At 40.3% G+C, this 19,675-nt stretch overlaps 1 protein-coding gene across 29 annotated transcripts in view; it reads right to left on the reverse strand.

The window, feature by feature from the left end:
- Positions 1 to 464: 464 nt before the first annotated feature.
- The window catches only part of ttn.2 (titin, tandem duplicate 2), a 162,119-nt gene continuing 142,908 nt past the window's right edge, over positions 465 to 19,675 (reverse strand). For all 29 annotated transcript variants that reach the window (XM_081713292.1, XM_081713286.1, XM_081713282.1 and 26 more), the window contains 22 exons: positions 17,513 to 19,579; positions 17,127 to 17,429; positions 16,719 to 17,024; positions 16,335 to 16,625; positions 15,931 to 16,230; positions 15,530 to 15,835; positions 15,114 to 15,416; positions 14,610 to 14,891; positions 13,922 to 14,515; positions 13,525 to 13,815; positions 13,136 to 13,435; positions 12,744 to 13,046; positions 12,323 to 12,625; positions 11,627 to 12,211; positions 11,237 to 11,542; positions 10,843 to 11,142; positions 10,164 to 10,739; positions 9,359 to 9,664; positions 8,645 to 9,238; positions 2,303 to 8,068; positions 1,923 to 2,216; positions 465 to 1,819 (listed from right to left, as the gene is read on the reverse strand). In XM_081713292.1, coding sequence (XP_081569418.1) covers positions 1,521 to 1,819; positions 1,923 to 2,216; positions 2,303 to 8,068; positions 8,645 to 9,238; positions 9,359 to 9,664; positions 10,164 to 10,739; positions 10,843 to 11,142; positions 11,237 to 11,542; positions 11,627 to 12,211; positions 12,323 to 12,625; positions 12,744 to 13,046; positions 13,136 to 13,435; positions 13,525 to 13,815; positions 13,922 to 14,515; positions 14,610 to 14,891; positions 15,114 to 15,416; positions 15,530 to 15,835; positions 15,931 to 16,230; positions 16,335 to 16,625; positions 16,719 to 17,024; positions 17,127 to 17,429; positions 17,513 to 19,579 — 14,975 coding nt within the window. In that variant the 3' untranslated portion in view covers positions 465 to 1,520. The remainder of the gene's footprint in view (positions 1,820 to 1,922; positions 2,217 to 2,302; positions 8,069 to 8,644; positions 9,239 to 9,358; positions 9,665 to 10,163; positions 10,740 to 10,842; positions 11,143 to 11,236; positions 11,543 to 11,626; positions 12,212 to 12,322; positions 12,626 to 12,743; positions 13,047 to 13,135; positions 13,436 to 13,524; positions 13,816 to 13,921; positions 14,516 to 14,609; positions 14,892 to 15,113; positions 15,417 to 15,529; positions 15,836 to 15,930; positions 16,231 to 16,334; positions 16,626 to 16,718; positions 17,025 to 17,126; positions 17,430 to 17,512; positions 19,580 to 19,675) is intronic.

The following is a 19,675-nucleotide window of genomic DNA, read 5'->3' on the forward strand; positions in this document are numbered from 1 at the left end:
CTGTGTACATAAACAGATGTTTATAAGAAAACAAAAGTAAAACACTAACAACAAATGAGGAACAGAAAACGTAACTTGTATAACACAAAGGTGATCTCACAGGTTTCTAAAGCATAAGCAGCACAGACAGTAGTCAGGACAATGTAGAACAATGACAGAGAATGGACATACCTAACATGAGGGTTTAAATATACACATCAACTTGCAGGGTAACAACGGACATGTGCAACACATGACAGGTTAACAAGGGGCATAGCTACACACAAGGGAACACAATGCAAACACAAGCATGTGGCAGGGCTGAACCACACAGGTCAGGACTCTATGGAGCACTCTGGGACTGGCTGAAATTTTGTTGATGGTAGATTTAGCAAAAACACAAAAATTGTGAATTACAGGTACATATGTCAGCTTGGGAAAATTGTCAGCTCTAACATAGATTGTCAAGAACACGGACACAAGAATTGTTTTAGTGCTGAAAACATGCTTTATTGAATCAATTATAATAATACTCAAGGAGGTTGCATTTAAAATTAATACTACAGTTCTACATAAAATCAAACCAAAGTATAGGGCACATAGTTGTTGACTGAGCTGATTCATTCGTTTTTGTTCTTTGCACAGCAGATGTTGTTACTGTGGTGCACTTACTTGATTTTTGCCCAACAACAGTAAAGGTGAGTTCTATAGCTAGCACACAAACACACAATACAACAAAGCAATCCTCCAAGAGAAGGCTCTGCTTCTGCAAGGAAGTACAAGATAGACTTTCCATGTTGGCCAGGTGGTGTTATTTCTAAAAGTGTATTCAAGCAGTCCCTTGTCAGAAATAGAGCACATTAAACAGTTTAGCTCATTAAGTGCAGGCCGCTCGCACTTTGAGCCTGTCATTAAAATGGTGGTATGACATAGTCAGTCTGAACACAAGGCCCAGTTGTGCTGCTTACATGAGGGTAAGATGCAAACAGCACTCAGGGTCTTATGGTCAAGTTATAAATTCATTTGAGTATTGTAATACTGCATGCACAGATGTACAGTGCATAACTTTGTCTCTTTAATTTAGTAGAACTTCAACAGGGAGCCTCTCTACCTGTTGAGGCAATCTTAAGACTTCAACTTTTTGTTGAGGCACAGAGTTTAGTTTCAGGTTTAACAGGGTATTCGTTTCATTTGAAACTTTCTCCTGATAAACAATTAGTTCCATTTGTTTCAGTTATATTGTCATAAATAACAATTCATACATTTCCCATAACCGTTAAATTCGGCTATATACATTATGTACATGTCACAGAAAAATGGATCAAAAATCCTAGTCATAATTATCCAATATGGCACATTTTATAACAACTTTAGACTTTAGTCTAGTTTGGCATAAATTAATGTCAAGTTTGGTATAAAAATAGTTCATATTTACAGGAACAGATATCCAGGTAGTTATCAAGTAAATATCTTTTTTTTGTTCTTTCAATAAATAAAAAGGCACTTAATAAGGCAAGGGGGTGAAATGATGGTTATTAGTTTTACAGTGATCGAATGTTGATGGTGACTGTTGCCATGTCAGATCCATGCTCATTGGAAAGTTTGAGGGTGTACAAGCCAGCATCACTCTGTTTTACACCAGTGATGATGAGTGTGGTGAGATCCTCAGTTGTCTCAATGTGGAACCTTCCACTCTCTTCAGCAGTTGGAAGTGTCTTTCCTCCACGGGACCACTCAATGTGAGGTGAAGGCTCGCCAGAGAAAGCACATGCTACTGTCAAAACCTTTCCAGTTTCAATACTGATGTCTTCAGGGAGGGCTTCAATTCTTGGAGCTGAACCTTTAAAGCAGAATTCCATTCAGGAGATGTGTAATTCATGCAAAGTGGTATAAATATTAGAAATGCTTATACTGTATATACCTCCAGGAAGAAACTGACTCACCTTGACCGCTATGCAAAATGGCTCTTACTGTGGTTCCCTCGGCCTGTGAATGACTTGACATCATGCTGCTTGAGCTCATAGCATACGCCGATTCAGAAGTCATGGAGGACATGCTGGACATGGACATTGTTTCAAATTTCATTTCAGCCATGGTGGAACTGCTAAATGATGTCTCTTGCATAGTACTTTCCATGTGGATAGATTTTGAAGAGAAACTTTCTTGCATGCTGCTGACAGCAGCACTCTCCTTCATTAGCACTTCAGCCCCCTCTTGGGTCTTGGAGGACACTGATTCTGTAAATTAAGGAACCGTCTTTAGTATTTGTGTTAATATCATAAAGTGTAAGGAAAATAAAAATTTTATATGAAACTGAATTTACCTTTCACAGCCATACGTGTAGACACAAAAGTCGTTACTTTTTTAGAGATGGATTGGAACACTTGACCAACAAATGAGAATGATGTTCTTGAGACTGCTCCACCTTCTCCAGTCATTTCACAGGAATATTCACCCTTATCATTCTCAGACAGATCAGATATATAAAGACAGCATGTGCCATCAGCAGCTGTATGGATCTGATAGTGATTACTCTGGCTCAGTTTCCTGCTATCTTTATACCACAAAACCTCTCTCACAGAGCTGTCAGCAACACAAATCATCTTCACCTTATCTTCAGATGCCTCAGCTTTAAGTTGCTGGAGAATCTTTGGTGGTGATTTCACAGTAAGAGGAGATTTAACCCTTTTGGGTGATGTTATTGGCTCAGGAGACTTGGCCATTGGTGGGGTTTTCACCCTTTGAAGAGAGGTGGATGGCTCAGGTGATTTCATGCCTAATGGTGATTTTACCCTCAGTGGAGAACTAATTGGTTCAGGAGATTTTGTGCCTGTTGGAGATTTAACTCTTTGAGGTGGGGATGTTGGCTCTGGAGACTTAACTGGAGTTGGAGATTTCACTCTTGGAGGGGAAGCTATTGGTTCAGGAGACTTCAGGCCTGTGGGAGATTTAACTTTCAGAGGGGAGGTAATTAGTTCTGGAGACTTCACTCTTGGAGGAGACTTGACTTCAGGGGATTTGACTGGGAGTGGGGACCTGACTCTGGGGCCAACAGTCCCTGGCTCAGGAGACTTTACCCTTATTGGAGATTTGACACCCTCAGGTGATTTGATCTCAGTTTCAGGGGACTTAACACCAGTGGGTTCTGGTGACTTCATGGAAGGCTCTGGAAACTTAACTGATGGTACTGGGGATATGACTGATGGCTCTGGAGACTTAACTGAAGATGTGACAGAAGATGCAGGAGATTTTGCCAAAGGTTCTGGTGACTTCACAGGTACTGGGGTTTTTGCAGAAGGCTCAGGTAATTTCACTGCTGCCTCAGGAGGTTTGACTTGGGAGGGTGCAACAACCTTTTCTTTTGGTGCTGGTTTGTAAATGGTCAAGGTAAACTTTGCCTCTTGCCTTCCCTCTGAATTTTCAACCACTACAGAGTAGCTTCCTTCATCTGAAAAGTCTACTGAAGATATTTCAAATGTAGACTTGTACTGTGTTGTTGTCACTTGTACACGATGGGAAGTGATAACAATACGTCCCTCATGCATCCATGTAACACTTGGCGCTGGCTCTCCATCAATGTCACAGGTAAATTTTGCAAATTCACCCACAGATACTATTAGAGACTGTGGTTTGGTGAGTATTTGGGCTGACAGAGTGGCTTTGACTTTCTTAGTAGTTACTGCTGTTGTAGATGTAGAATCAATTCTTGACTTAGATTCCAATGATGTATATCGTTCTAAGGAAGAATATGAAGTAGATGATAGGTATTCAGTTGATGAATGTCTGATAGGTGATGATGCAAGCCTTTCAGACTCATATTTTTCACTTGCAGAAGCTTCATGTATCTCAGTAATTTTCGTCTTGCTTTCTTTGATTTCTAAGTGTGTTCTTGAGGCAGAAGAGGCCCTGATTGTTGTTGTGTGGTAATAATCAGTCTTTGTCAGTTCAGGTACAAATAGCGTTGGAGCCTCCTCATCTCTGCGTCTTGAGGAGTATGTTGTAAATGCTCCTCCTGATACATCAAGAGTTCCATAATCCGATGCTTCTCCCTTGGCGTTTGTGCAGACAACACGATATGTGCCACTATCCTCTGCTTGACAATCAGTAATATGGAGAGTCAGCACACCGCTCATGTTTGTAAAGCAATATTTGTTGCTCTCATGAATCACTTGTCCATTATGAAACCACTGAATTTCACATTCTGGCTTCGCTTGGACATTCATAGTGAATTTAGTGTCTTGACCACTTGGGACACGGTGTGAGCGCATTCTAACTGTGATGCGTGGTGCATGGTCAAGACTGAAGGGTTGCTGTGTCACAACCTGATACTTCCGCTCAGATTTTAGAGCAGCTTTTCTTGCCTCATATCTAGACATGATGTCAAATCGTGCAGATCTTTCAAATCTTGAAGAGGACCTTGAAGACCTCCTGTCAGGAGATATTGGACTAGGAGACCGTGGACGTGTCCTTTCAGGAGTAGGTGACCTCCTCTCTATTATCTCACCTTCCTCAGCTTCCACTGGCACACGTACACGCGGTGGTCTGATCAGTTCAGAGACCGGGCGCATCAGTTCGATATATGTTGGAGATAGAGATCTCCGCCTCCTTATGAAATGGGAAATGGGTGGTGGAGAACCATGATGTTTCTCTGCCATTAATACGTGTTTGGTTTCCTCTACATGTTTTACTTCAGCTTTGTGGACAACCCTGGGTGATGGACGGCGCAGTGCTGACAGTTCAAAGTGGACAGGACTTCCACTAGGAGGGGAGGCGGAGAATCCAAGTTCAAGCTCTTCCTCCAGCTTTTGCTTCTCTTCTTCAATTCTTCTCTTTGTCAAGTAGTCCTCTACAGACTGGATGATCTCCTCATCTGAAAGATCACCTAGAGAACGTCTTCTTAGTTTGAAGGAGACTTCTGACTCTGGTGATGGTGAGCGCCTTGCTGGTCTTACAGTTTCTAGATCATCTAGAGTAAGCTTTGGAATATGCCACCTTGGCCTGTACTGATCTGTAATTCTAGGGAGTGGCATAACATAGAATTGCTCCCATCTTGAAAGACGGATACGTTTCTGTCTTTTCTGCACAACTCTCTCCATGCGTTCAGGAATCTCATATTGGTCACAGAGTTTCTTATACCACTTCATGTCAGATAAAGGCACAAAGTGTTTGATACCCATGTCCTCTTCAAGAACGGTTGGATCATGTACACGAGCATCTGGAATTTCATAAGGCATTCTAATTTTCCTGCCTTCCTCCTTAATTTTCTTTATTTCTCTATCTTCTTTGTCAGAGATGTCAAATTCTCCCTGCACATGCTTTGTGCTCACGGCAGGCTTGTACAGTTCAGCAGCTTCTTTTAGTGCCTCTTGTGCTGCAGGATTAAGTATGGTCATTTCTGTTGCTGAGAACTCTTGTGCCATTTTCAGTGTTTTCTCAATTTGATTTTGTACATATATCTGTTTTTCTCCCTCACTCTTGAATTCTCTCCTTGTATAAGTTAGACGTTCAACCTTGAGTGTTGCTTGGCAACTTGCTGAACCAGCTGAGTTAGTGGCAGTGACTCTATAAATGCCAGAGTCCTCAATAAGTGTTTCTCTAATATGGAGAACATAGTAGTCACTATCTTGTTGAACAACTTCAACTTGTGGTCTGAATTCAAGAAGCTTGCCATCTTTTTCCCATTTCAGAGTTGGTGGTGGAATTCCCGACACTCTCAAATCGAAGTGGACACTTTGTCCCTCAACACAGTCAATATTTGCCAAGAGGCGTTTAAACATTGGTCTCATTGTGTCTTCAACAACAGCATGAGATTTTATGGTTAGACGTGCTTTGCAACTGTCTTCACCAAACCTGTTGTTTGCTACCACAGTGTATTCACTATCGTCCTCAAGCTCAACATTGTGAATCATTAGCTGATAAAGACCTTTGTCGCTTGTAAATGTGTATTTCTCTGGATCAGGTTTGATTCTGTGTCCTGCTTTTAGCCATGTTACTTGTGGCTCTGGGTGGACAGTTATAGTTACACCAAAGCGTACATCCTCACCAATGTATGCTGTACGGTTGTACAGTGGCAGAGTAAACTCAGGAGGCCTTTGAAGAAGTTTGGTTTTGTCAATTCTACGCTTAAGCTTCTTAAGTGAACGTCCAAGGAAGTACTCACGATAGGACCTCACACTCTCAACAAATAGCTCTGCATAGGCATTGTCTTCCCTGTCTTCACTAACAACATGGCATCTGTATAGTCCATCATCACGTTCCTCAATGTCTTTTACATAGATGCTTGCAATTCCATTGGCATAGTTGATTTCATACTTATGACTAGCTGTCAATTTATGAGAGCCAAAGTACCAGGTCACCTGTGTGTTTCTGTCATAGTTCTCAATGTTGCACATAAATCGGACATGACCACCTTCTTCAGCAGAACCATGCATAACTGGACCTGCTCTTAGGCCTTGCTCTGGGGGTCCAATTTTCACTCTGCCAAATGAAACATTCCTCTGGTTTCTGTACCCACCACCATAGGCAACACGAGCTGCCGAAATGACAGTGCTCCACTCCTTCTTGACAAGTGACTGGTAGTATCGTCTGTGTCTCAAAGTCTTTATAACCTTAGAACTGATGTTTTCGATTTTCATCTTGAGCCAAGGATGCTCCAAAGCCTCGGATGCAGTCATGCGATGTTTGCATTCTTTAGTCAGCAGCCTGTCAATAAAGTCCATTCCCTCAGTACTAATCTCTTTGAATGCTTCACTATCAAATATGTATTCTGCATTGGAGATGTGCTCAATCATTTTTAGAGATGATTCAGCTGCGAATGGATTGATACCACTGAGAAGAACATATGCAAGAACTCCAACTGACCACATGTCAGTAGCAGTGGTAACAAAATCACTGTTGTGTATTTCAGGTGCACAGTATTCTGGGGCAGTGAACTGAATTCTGATATTTTCTCCAGGTGTCAACAGCCTTGCCTGGCCCATTTCAATTATCTTGACTGTACTGCTCTTCCTTGTGGCATATACAATGTTATCAGGTCTTATATCAAAATGGCCATAGTTGAGGCCATGCAAAAACTTGAGAGCCTGACAAACTTGCCTCATGTACCGAACAATTTCTTGCTCAGTGAGGTCAAAAGTTGTTCCAAGACGCTCAAAGATGTCCATGCCTGATATGAATTCATAGATCAGAACATATTCCTCCAAGCTATCAAAGGATTCATGAAGATACAATAGGTTCTTGTGTCTTGCAATATTCAGTGTCTCAATTTCTCTTGCAACCAGCTCTCTATCTGCACCTTTCACCTTTATCATCTTAGCCAAGAATGTCTTCTTGGAGCTAATCTCAACACAGCGATGAACAATTCCAAAGTGTCCACACCGTGCAAGTTCCTCTGATATTTTGTAAAGAGAAGGCACATTCTTAACCTTAGAATGTGGTGCTTCCTCCTTTGTAACCTCTCTTGCTTCATCCACTTCTTCATCATAGTTTCTAATAGCATATTTGTCTTCCCTTGTTGTCACAGGCTCAGTTGGTACAGATGGGTGACTGAATCCAAATTGATTTTCAGCAATAACACGGAACTGGTATTTGGTCTTTCCAAATAAACTCATCACAGTATATTGTGCCTCAGATGTCTGGGCAACACGTATCCATCTGTCACCAGAGACTGGGCACTTCTCTATAATGTAGCTAGTAATTTCACTTCCACCATTATTTGGAGGAGTCCATGTGAGTGTGATAGTATCTCTGCCAATGTCACTAACTTTAACATCTTTAGGTGATTCGGGTACATCAGCAACATCAAGTTCAACTGTCTGCTTATCAACGCCAAACCGGTTCTTGGCACAAATTATATAGTACCCAGCATCCTTTCTTTGTACTCCCTTTAGGAACACAAGGGATGTGAAGGATCTTGTAACAATTACTTGATGGTATGATGTGTTACTCAGTATCTCTTGTCCTTTCTGCCATGTTATTGCAGGATCTGGTTTACCACTGATTGGAATCTTGATGGTAACCATCTCACCCCGAAGAGCATGAACAGCTCCCATACCTTGGAGATGTAGTGGTAAATGAACCTTGGCAGGAACTAGAAAAGAGATGGAGAACATTTCAGCAACAACATAGAGCTCTGTAAAATGACTATGATTTAACGTTAAAATATTATCAATGACATAAATTCATTTATACTAATTAATTACTTTTACAGACATTTTTCACTATATGTATTTCACTGTTCCCTATGCCCTCTGAAAAATATTTGTGTACACCACATTTTGCTCATCATTTTCTCTACTGAGAACAAAATATAATTTTTTTCTGTGTTCATTTTGTATGCTAATGTCCACTGCTCTCATTGGCCACTTTAATCAGGGGCAGGATGGATATTGTGCTGAGATGGAGAGCTCTGCAATATTTACAGACATGAACTATAATGACAACCACAGCTAGGACAATACATTAATGATACTTTAATGATGACTACAGCTAAGACAATATATTGATGCCATACATGTTTGAACATGAATTAGATGCAGGAGAAAAGCAGATGTGGCTGTAGTTGCCTAGTTAACAACACAACACTGTTAAAATATGTTTTAATGCCACCCAAGTTCTATCAGATTTATTGTTGACATATATACAAAGAAATTCATGACAAACATACCTTCAACATCAAGGGTTACAGTTGTAGAGATTGATCCTTCCTGATTAGTGGCTCTGATTTGGTAAACAGCTACATCATTCTCATCAGCATTACTGATAACAAGTTGGTGGTAGCCTCCCTTGAATTCCTGGATCTTGATCTTTTCACCATCTGGTAAAATTTCTTTGCCACCCTTGTACCATTTAACCACCGGCTTAGGATATCCAATAACCTTAGTGACAAAGGTTGCATTGGCCCTGTATTTTACACACATGTCTCTCAGTTCCTCCTTGAAGAATGGAGCACGGGGAGCTGTGTCAGACTTTGGAATGACCGGTTCTGAAATTTCACTCCAATCACTCTCTCCGCCAATGTTCTCACATTTGACACGGAATTCATATTCAAAGCCTTCAATCAGGCCTTTAACTGTATAGTGTGTCTCATGAATTTCCTCAGTTGTAACAGCAATCCATTTGTTCTGTTTCTTCTCTCTCTTTTCAATATAGTAACTCTTAATCTTGGCACCGCCATCACTGGATGGAGGTTTCCATGTCACAACACATGAATCCTTTGAGACAGAAGTAACAACTGGCTGGTGTGGGATACCTGGTTTTTCTGCAAAGTAGCAAACAATATTTAAAAAAATATTAAAAGCAAAATATATTAAAAGAGCAAACATTTCCTAGCATAAATACTCAAAAAACACTAAAATTGGCATTTATTAATGTTACTTACCAAATGGACTCTTGATAATAAGAACAGCTGGAATCTCCAGTGACTCACTAATACCATATTGATTCTGTGCAGAAACACGGAAGTAATATCCGGCACTCTCAATTAGATTTAGAACACGGCAAGTAGTTCCTGAGACAGATGATGATACAAGATGCCATTGCTCGCCCTCCTTTGCCTCTCGTTTTTCTACAATGTAATTTGTAATCAGTGAGCCACCATCGTCCTTAGGTGGCTTCCAACTAATGATTACAGAGTTCTTTAGGAGAGCTTCGACAACAATTGGTCCTTCAGGCATCAGAGGTTTATCTGGAATGAGAGCAATGGTGGTAAATCTGAATATACTTTACATCCATATTTTCATTCATTTCACTTCTGACCCAGAAACACATTTTGAGTTTCATGTATTGCTGGGTAGAGGAAAGTAAGTTTTCTGGTGATACCAGTGTAATTGTAATGATAATAGTTAATGGTACATTTTAAATGAGCTATGGTAACGTTATTAGGAAAAATGTAAAAGAGAAGAAAGAGATACTAGCTTCTGAGGAAAACTAATTAGGTAACAAGGTACTATATGCACCTTTCTCTTGTAAGTAGCAAAAATGCTCTCATGTTTAAGATTTTCTTATGTACATTTAATGCTTGAATTTCACAATAGTACTGACATGATTTTAAAAAAAATTCAGAAACCAATAAAACCCCAAATTTATGTTGACCTAAAATCTAATTTCCCAAAACAAGGCTACCTAATGTCTGACACAAAACAATGTAACACATTACATATACATTTGATGTAGCCCAAACTTACCTTGGATTTCAACACGAAGCACTGTTTCGATTGTACCAAATTTATTGCTCATCTGAACCCTGTACTTGCCAGCATTCGTCTTGCGCTGCACATTCCTGACAACTAGATGGGTGTAATTGTCTGTGTTTTCAATAATTATATCCTCTGATGGTTTCAGGGGTTTCTTTCCATAGAACCACATGATTTGTGGGATAGGCCGTCCAATGTAGACAACATGGAGGCGTAGACTTGTTCCACATCCTGCATAGTATTTCTCCTTTAATGGAAATCCAGGATGGAATTGGGGTGCAGCCTGCAAAAAGAGCTTGCCACTGGTTTCAACCTCACCAGCGTCATTAATGGCTCTGCAAGTGTACAGACCTTCATCTTCTTGCTCATCTGTTAATACTGTTAGAGAATGATTTCTACCATCAGAGCTCATCTTGTATTTGCGACTCTGCATCAGTTCCTTTCCATATCTATACCATTTAATTTCAGGAAGAGGTCTTCCAATAATCTGGCAAGACAATGTTCCAGATTCTCCCAGATTTGTGGTGTTGTCTTTCATCTCTTCTTTCAGACTTGGTGCTTCTCCAACTGTAAAATAAAGAAGCATACAAATTAATTGCATAAACAAATTTATTTATCTCTGAACTAAAAGTGTACTGTTGAATAAAATAGACCCATCTTATATACATACCGCTCAGTTTGGTTTTAATACCCATGGCAGTTCTACGAGGTCTACTCAGTCCAGTTTCATTTTCAGCAAACACTCTAAATTCATATTCTGTTGCCTCCATGAGACCACCCATGGTGAATTGCCTGTCTTTTGAACGCTCCTTGTTGCATTTTTTCCAGGCACTTTCACCTGCTTGTCTGAACTCAATCCAATATCCTAGGATTTCTTTGCCACCATCCAATTCAGGGCGTAGCCAGTGAATGGTAATGCTATCCTTGGTAATGGAAATGATGTCAATGTCACCTGGTTGACTTGGTTTATCTGTTGAAGTAGGATAATAAATGATGTAAAAAATGAACTTATTACACAATAGATTTAAATGTACATTGTATAAATGTTTGTATTTGTTACTCACCAAATGGATCTTTGCATACAATTGCTTCAGATACTGGTCCAGGCTCACTTTCACCAACATCATTCTGAGCGACCACGCGGAACTGATATTGTGCATCAGGGATAAGACCAGTGAGAGTATACATTGTTGTCGTGATATGAGTCTTGTTGTGACGCACCCACTTCTCAGTGGACAACTCTCTTCTCTCGACATAGTATCCAGTGACCCGTGAACCACCATCATCCTTTGGCCTTGACCAAGATAGACCAATACTTGTTTTTGTGACATCCATAATTTCTGGAGGGAAGCTGGGAGGCTCTGGTGGACCTAATTATAACAAGATAAAAAATGGTCATTTGACTGTTACAGAAATGTGAGTAATTAAGTAATTAAAATGGTAAAAATACTTACAGAGAGGGGTCTTGGGCATAACTGATTCATCAGATTTCAGAGATCTACTAATTCCGAACTGATTCTCTGCTGAAACTCTGAAGTGGTATTCAACATTTTCCTTTAATCCCTTGACCACCAGTGATGTGTCAACCACACGAGAGTCCACAGTGTACCAGGCTGCCTTTGGTACCTCACGTCTCTCCACAATGTACCCAAGGACATCAGCGCCACCATCATCTGAAGGTGGTCTCCAGCTGACTCTTACAGAACGTGCTTGAATATCGTCAAATTCCAGAGGACCTTCAGGTGGATCTGGGCGTCCAATAACTTTGACTTTGATGTACACAGCTTTCTTTCCACATTTGTTCTCCAACACAAGATCATAAGTGCCAGTGTCATCTCTGTGGGCTTCCCTGATCATCAGCTCTGTGCGGTCCTCACCGGTGGCAATCATAGCTCTGTGAGAAATGTCTCGCCCTTCTTTTGTCCACTTACATATTGGATATGGTTTTCCCTTAATTGGCACAGAGAGTATGATGACTCCACCTTGTCTGACAATATAGCCCTCTTGATATTTCTTATCCAGATCATAATCAGGATATTCTGAAACAACAATTCATTATGTTAAGGAACATGGACAGCAAAATAGGAACCTAGAGATATCAATAGCTAGGCACAAAGAAAAGTGTTAGCATAAAATGTTATGATTCTCACCAAGCATTTCTGTGACCTTAATCACTCCTGGTATTTCAGCTGGTTCTCCAGGTCCACCAGCATTGCACGCCATCACACGGAATCTGTACTCAGCACCCTGTGGCATATGTGTTAGTGTGTATTCACAAATTTTTGTTGGTGTTGTATTGCATTTGGTCCATTCGACCTGGTCAACCTTCTGCATCTCAATCAGGTAACCAATAATGGTGGCACCTCCTTCTTCTTCTGGGGGAGACCATGCCAGTGACACAGATGTCCTGGTGGTATCTGTGACTCTCGGATTCAGTGGTATCCCAGGAGGTTCTATTTGAGTTGAAATAAAAAATATTTTAAATGAGCACATTGTGATTTTTTTTATTTAATGTTTGTCTCAATGTTTAACACATATGTGAACACACTATAATTATTATTTTATACATACCGATAGGATCCATTGCAATCACTGGTTTAGAGCTCAAACTTGGTTTGCCAGTGCCTCTAGAATTAATAGCTGTTACTCTGTACTCATATTCAAGACCTTCAACAAGTCCTGTTGATCTGTATCTTGTCATTGTCACTGGATTTTTATTAATGCGCACCCATCTGTCAGATCCAGCTTCTTTACGCTCAATGATATAGCCAGCGATTGAAGAACCACCATCATCTTCTGGTGGTCTCCATGTAAGTGTCATGCCATCATGAGACACATCAAATATTTCAGGTATGCTTGGTGCATTAGGAATAGCTGTAAATGAACAGAAGATGAATTAATATGCTACTATTATGTTCAAATAATTATTTGATCTCTATCTCATATTTACTTTAAGAACTTACTTTTGGCACTCTTGCACTCAACAACTTCAGATTGAAGGAATGCACCAACGCCAAAGCGATTTGTTGCAGCCACACGGAACACATATTCCATTCCTTCAGTCAGTCTACTGAATTTGAATGCAAGCCTTGTGACAGATTCAGAAATAGGCAACCATCCAGGACGATGAGCATCACGCTGCTCAACAACATAACCACTTATATTGGCACCTCCATCCTTTTCTGGTGCATTCCAGCTACATGTAACAGATGTTGCATCAACTTCATCAATTCTCATAGGTCCAACAGGCACCCCAGGTTTATCTGCAAGGAAATACATTTAGTCAGATTCAGATGTTTTAAGTTATACACCTTAACAATTAACTTGAATGAAGAAATAAAATTATTCTCACCAAGAATGATGACTTTAATGATTTCTGTAGCTATTCCCATGTCATTCTTTACTTCTAGTGTATAATCACCAGTGTCGTCAATTGTGGTTTCACGAACTGTCAGTTTAGTGTATTTGACAGTTGTCTCAATCTTGATACGGTCAAGTGTGTCCTTCATCTTAACACCTCCAAAGAACCATGAGCAAGTTGGTGGTGGTCTTCCTTTGATTGGAATGTCAAGCACAATTGGCCTACCAGCGGGCACATTGATGATCTTTAGTGGCATACCAGCCAGATCAATCTTCGGCATAACTGTAGAGTGAACAACAATGACAGTTATATCAAACAAATATATTTATGTAATTTACAGTGTGTACTTTCATAGTACCATTTTAAATATTGTCTAAAAATGTCCTACCTCTCTGTTCTTGAATAGTTACAGGGGACATCAGGTCTCTGGGCTCACTAAGGCCTCTGGTATTCTCTGCTCTGATTCTGAACATATATTGCTCATTCTCATTCAGAGAAGCTATTGTATGCTGTGACGCTGATGCCTTCACATTAGCAATATTAATCCATCTGTCTGTTCCTGTCTTGCATGCTTCAATAATGTAGTTAGTAAGTCTGCTGCCTCCATCGTGAAGTGGTTTCTCCCATCCAAGAGTAACAGTGGACTTTGTAACATCAATCACTTGCAAATCTTGAGGAACAGATGGAACTTCACATACCAATACTGAATCACTGATTTCACAAGGTTCTCCAATACCATATATGTTCTCAGGCAACACTCTAAAGAAGTATCGAATTCCTTCCTCTAATCCAGTAATTCTATACAAGGTCTTCTTGCATTCATTTGTCACGGTTTTGTAAGATTTCATTGATGCTTCACGCTTTTCAATAATGTAGTTGTTTATAGGAGCCCCTCCATCAACAGTGGGAACATCCCATGTAATGACAACCGATTCTTTAGTGTAATCTTTGACTTTGACTGCACCACAGGGTCCAGGAGTATCTGCAAAACATAGCAATAGTTTTTATTGTTACTATCTATAATTGCCAGTTTTATTTAATTCAAAATTGTTCTGGAAGTAAACCTATTATCTCACCATAAATCTTGACAAGAATTGTAACAGTCTTCTTTCCAGATGGATTTTCTGCCTCAATTGTGTATTTGCCGGCATCATAACGGTGCACCTTCTCCACTGTCAAAACGGTGGTGCTTTCTGTTGTGTCAATGTATCCACGGGACTGGAGGTCAATGCCAGTTTTTCTCCAAGTAACAACTGGCATTGGTCTTCCAAGTATGAGTGCATTTAGATGCAGAGTGCTACCAGCCCTCAGGCAAACTGTCTTCTTCAGATCTTCAGGTAATTCAATATCAGGAATTTCTGAGGAAAAAAAAACATTTATTTTTCTAATCTGCAGGTCATTAGCATTAAAAATACTGGCAACAGTTCCTGGCAACAGTTTAAGTCATCCTTGAATAAATTAGTCTAGCACTAGGGGTTCTCCAAAAACTTCACTATGCTCAATCTGCATCAAAGGAAACATCCTAGTGTGTTTTAACAGCAATGTAAAAATAAAATATGTCCAAGCTTGAATGAATTTACCAATTCTCTCTGAAGGTGCAGTCTCCACAGTCCCTTGACTGAACTCTCCTGTGCCCATTGCATTCACTGCAGCTACTCTGAAGCTATATTTTTTGTTGCTTGTCAGACCAGCTGCAGTATACTCAGTGGTGGTCAGAATCTTCTGAGTGGCTCTATACCACTGTTCAGTTCCCTCCTCCAGAATCTCAATTACATAGCCCGTGACATCTGAACCACCGTCATACATAGGTCTGGTCCATGACATTGTTAGGCTGTGTTTGGTAGAATCTGTTATACGAGGAATTGATGGAGGAGCAGGGGTATCTATAAAAAGAATAGATCACATTTACTCTGCTGTGTATTTGAAAAGCGAATAATGTTAAGTATTGTAATGAGCCTCATGATGTGCTTAAACAGTAAGTTCTACAGTTACTCACATGTTGGCTCCCTGCAAAGGACATATTCAGATGCATCACTTGGTAAGCTAGTGCCAGCAGCATTAACAGCTGCAACACGGAATTGGTATTCACTTCCTTCTAAGAGACCCATAATCTTGAGTCTTGTGTCATAGATTGTGAAAGTTTTGTTCACTCTTGTCCATCTCACACTACTCTTCTCGCGTTTATCCACAAGGTAGTTTTTGATTTCACTTCCACCATCACTCTCTGGCTTCAGCCATTCAATGATGACATGTTGCTTTCCAGCAGCAGCAATTTCTGGTGCACCAGGCGGTGTTGGGATCACTATTATACAGAGAACAAGCATGAGTAATAATGTCCTTGTTTCTGAAGTTCATTTGCAAATCATTATTAACTATTAATTGCAATACAGTACTTACTATATGCATTTCTTGCAATAACTGGTTCAGACTCCAGTGGTACACCAGGTCCATATTTATTAACACCTCTGACACGGAAGATATATTCATTGTTCTTAATGAGTTTTGTGCTAACACAAGACAGGGTCTTGCATTCAGTTTCCATCACAACCCAATTGAGTCTACTGGTCTCACGCCTGTCCACAATGTAATGAGTGACAGTGTCTCCTCCATCCTCAATGGGCATTTTCCAAGAAACTGTGCATTTTTCCTCTGTGACCCTGCTGATTGTGATTTTACCCTCTGGAGGTCCAGGGGTATCTGTAATTAAAGAGAAGATTCATGAGATATTTAAAATCTGCAATATCCTTGTTTTAGTGATATATACTTTGTTTTAGTAATTGTATGATTTATTATTTTCTTACCAAGGACTTTAACACTGACAGCTGCCACCTTGGTTCCACTGGCATTCTTAACAGTCAATATATATTTTCCAGTATCATTTCTGTCACATGATTTGATGATTGCCATAGCTCTTTTGCTGGTGTATGTTAGTGAGTATTTGTCACCAAGCTCCAACTCCTTCTCACCCTTGGACCAGAAGACCTTGGGCTCAGGTTTACCACCAATTGCAGCATCAAGAACGAGGTCAGATCCAGCCCTAATAGTGACTATTTCACCCACAAGCTTGCTGTCTAACTCAGCCTTTGGTGGTGCTGAAAAAGGTTTAAAAAATGTGGGTATTAGAACAATAAGTGTTTTCTTACATCCAATATATATTCAAATATTTTCTGTAACAAACAACTTACTGTATTCATCTTTGCATGTAACGAATCCTGTTGATTCAGATGGCATACTATGGACGCCTGCACCATTTCTGGCAATGACACGGAATTCATACACCACTCCCTCTTCAAGAGATGTTATTATAAAGAAGTTGTCTGTAATAGTAGTGTAGTTACACTTCAACCAGCGAGTTTCATCATCATCTGAGGATGCCTTGCGTTCAACTACATAGCCAACAATCTTGCTGCCACCATCATTAAGTGGTTCAGACCATCTGATAGAAACTGAGGATCTTGTAATGTCATAAACCTCTGGTTTACCAGGTGGGTCTAAAAGAAAAGGGGTCAGTCAGTCTGTAAATAATGTGCTATTAATTAATACAATGATTCCAATAAAAGAAAACAAAATAAAAATGTCAAGTTAATACATACCAACAGGATTCAAAGCCAGCACTGGTCTTGAAGCTTCACTGGCTTTGCTAAGACCTGCAATGTTCATTGCATACACTCTGAACTGATATTCAAGTCCTTCAATAAGACTAGAGACCTTGTAGTGACACTCAAGGCATGGGATCTTGTTTTCCCGCACCCATAAAATGGTGTTACGCTCTTTCTTTTCAATCCAATATCCAGTCACCTTGCTTCCACCATCATGATACGGCACATCCCATTTAATAGAAATGGCATTAGCAGATACAGACACCACATCTGGACGAGTTGGTGGACTTGGTGGGACTAGAAAAAATAAATAATTGTTATGCTTTATGTAAGATTTCAAAAGAATATTTTATATAAAATTAACTATCAATTCCACTTACTGAATGGATGTTCAGCAACAATGGCTTCTGACTCAATTGGCTTACTAACACCAAACTTGTTCTCTGCACAGACACGGAAAGTATATTCCATGTATTTCGTCAAATGTGTCACTTTGATGGTTGGGCGTTTCACGCTTGAGTTCACAACCTGCCAAGAGGTTTGACCAGATTCACGTTTCTCAACTATATAGTTAGTGATGTCTGTTCCACCATCATCAGTAGGCTCTGACCATGTCAACACACAGGACTCTGAGGTTACTCCTGAAATTTCAAATGGACCACTTGGTGGGCTAGGTCTTCCAAAGACAATTACAGTGATGGTGAATGTCTTTGCCCCCGCAGCATTCTCCAGAGTCAGGTAATACTTTCCACTGTCACCTCTCTTGGCATCTTTAACCAACAACGTAGTTCTGTCTTTGGTCGTTTTGATGGAAACCCTATCGGTTTCCTTGAGTTTCATCTCCTCAAGCTTCCATGTTACTTTTGGAGCTGGTCTACCACTAATAGGGATATCAATAGTAAAGGAATTACCAGTTTTACAGGTAATAAGTTGTTTGTTGATGCCACTAAGGTCAGCAGTTGGCTCAATGCGAGGTTCTTTGATAATGACAGAAGTGAGAGCATCTCTTGGATAACTGACTCCAGTGTCATTCTGGGCCTTGACACGGAATTCATATTCTGTGTTTTCAACCAATCCTTCAAGAATCATCTTCAAAGACTTAGTTTGACCACCAACAATCCAGTGATCAGAACCTTTCTTTCTGGTTTCAACAATGTAGCCTGTGATTCGACTTCCACCATCATGTTCAGGTTTCATCCATACTAAGGTAGCTGTTGAAGATGTAGTATCAATAATATCCAGTCTTTTAGGTGGTGCAGGTTCTTCAGTGGCAATAATTGGCTCCGACATTTCATAAGGCTCACCTTGACCATACTGATTTTCAGCTATGACTCTGAAAACGTATGCTACACCAGTATCAAGGTTAGTCACCCTGAGAATCTGACGAGTACACTTGAGACTGACTTCTTGCCAAGTCAGTCGACTTGCCTCCCGTTTCTCGACAATGTAATGATGAATGCGGGAACCTCCATCACTGGATGGAGCATCCCACATGAGCGTCAGAGCTCCTCTTGTCACATCCTTAAATGACAGAGGACCTGGTGGTCCAGGTGTGTCCAGTACTTTTACTGTTAATGTAATAGATTTACGACCACTGTTGTTTTCAAGAGAAAGTGTGTATTTGCCTGCATCATATCTAGTGCAATTTTCAATTGTCAAAGTGCTGAATGTGTCTGTTGTATTAATATCCACCATCACACCAAGGTCTCCATCTGCCTTTGTCCATGTAGCTAGAGGAGCAGGTTTTCCACGGAAAGGAATGTGGAGAGTAACTGTTCCTCCACTCCTCACAACATGTGTCTGTTTGAAATCTGCACCAATGTCAATCTCTGGTGATGTTAGTCTGTCAACTGCTTGCACTGCATTTGGAATCTCAGTTGTCTCTCCCTTTCCGGCACCATTGACAGCACATACACGGAATTTGTACTCTTCCCCTGGCTCCAATTCTATAACTGTGTACTGGGTATGGAGACAAGTCTGGCTGTTAACTCTGTGCCATTCCTCAAGGCTTGCCTTGCACATTTCAATCATGTAACCAATGATAGGCAAACCACCATCAAAGACAGGTTTGGTCCATTCCAGTGTAACAGATGTCTTTGTTGAGTCAATTACTTTCACCACTGTTGGTGCACTAGGCACACTTGTAGGTTCTCTGCACTTAAATAATCTGGAGGTGCCACTTGGAGGTCCAACACCAGCACCATTTTCAGCCATAACATGGAATTCATATTCATTTCCTTCAGTCAAGTTTGTAACTCTGTGCCTGAGCTCAGTGATTGGTCTCTTTGCTGAAACCTTTACCCATCTTAAGCTTTTCTTCTCTCTTCTTTCAAGTATATAGTGCTTGATCTCATTTCCACCATCAAATCTTGGTCTTGTCCAGCATAGGGTGATGCTGTTTCCTGTCACATGAGTGCAGTCAGGTGTACCTGGAGCATCTGGTACAGCTGTAAAGCAATAAAAGCAATAAAATCAGATATTACATTGAAAATTTGGTGTAATATCTTTTGGACACAATTGTGCAAGATTGTAAGATTGTAATA

Source organism: Electrophorus electricus, chromosome 4 (genome assembly GCF_041902795.1).
Source record: "Electrophorus electricus isolate QZ-2024a chromosome 4, ASM4190279v1, whole genome shotgun sequence".
Taxonomy (NCBI): domain Eukaryota; kingdom Metazoa; phylum Chordata; class Actinopteri; order Gymnotiformes; family Gymnotidae; genus Electrophorus; species Electrophorus electricus.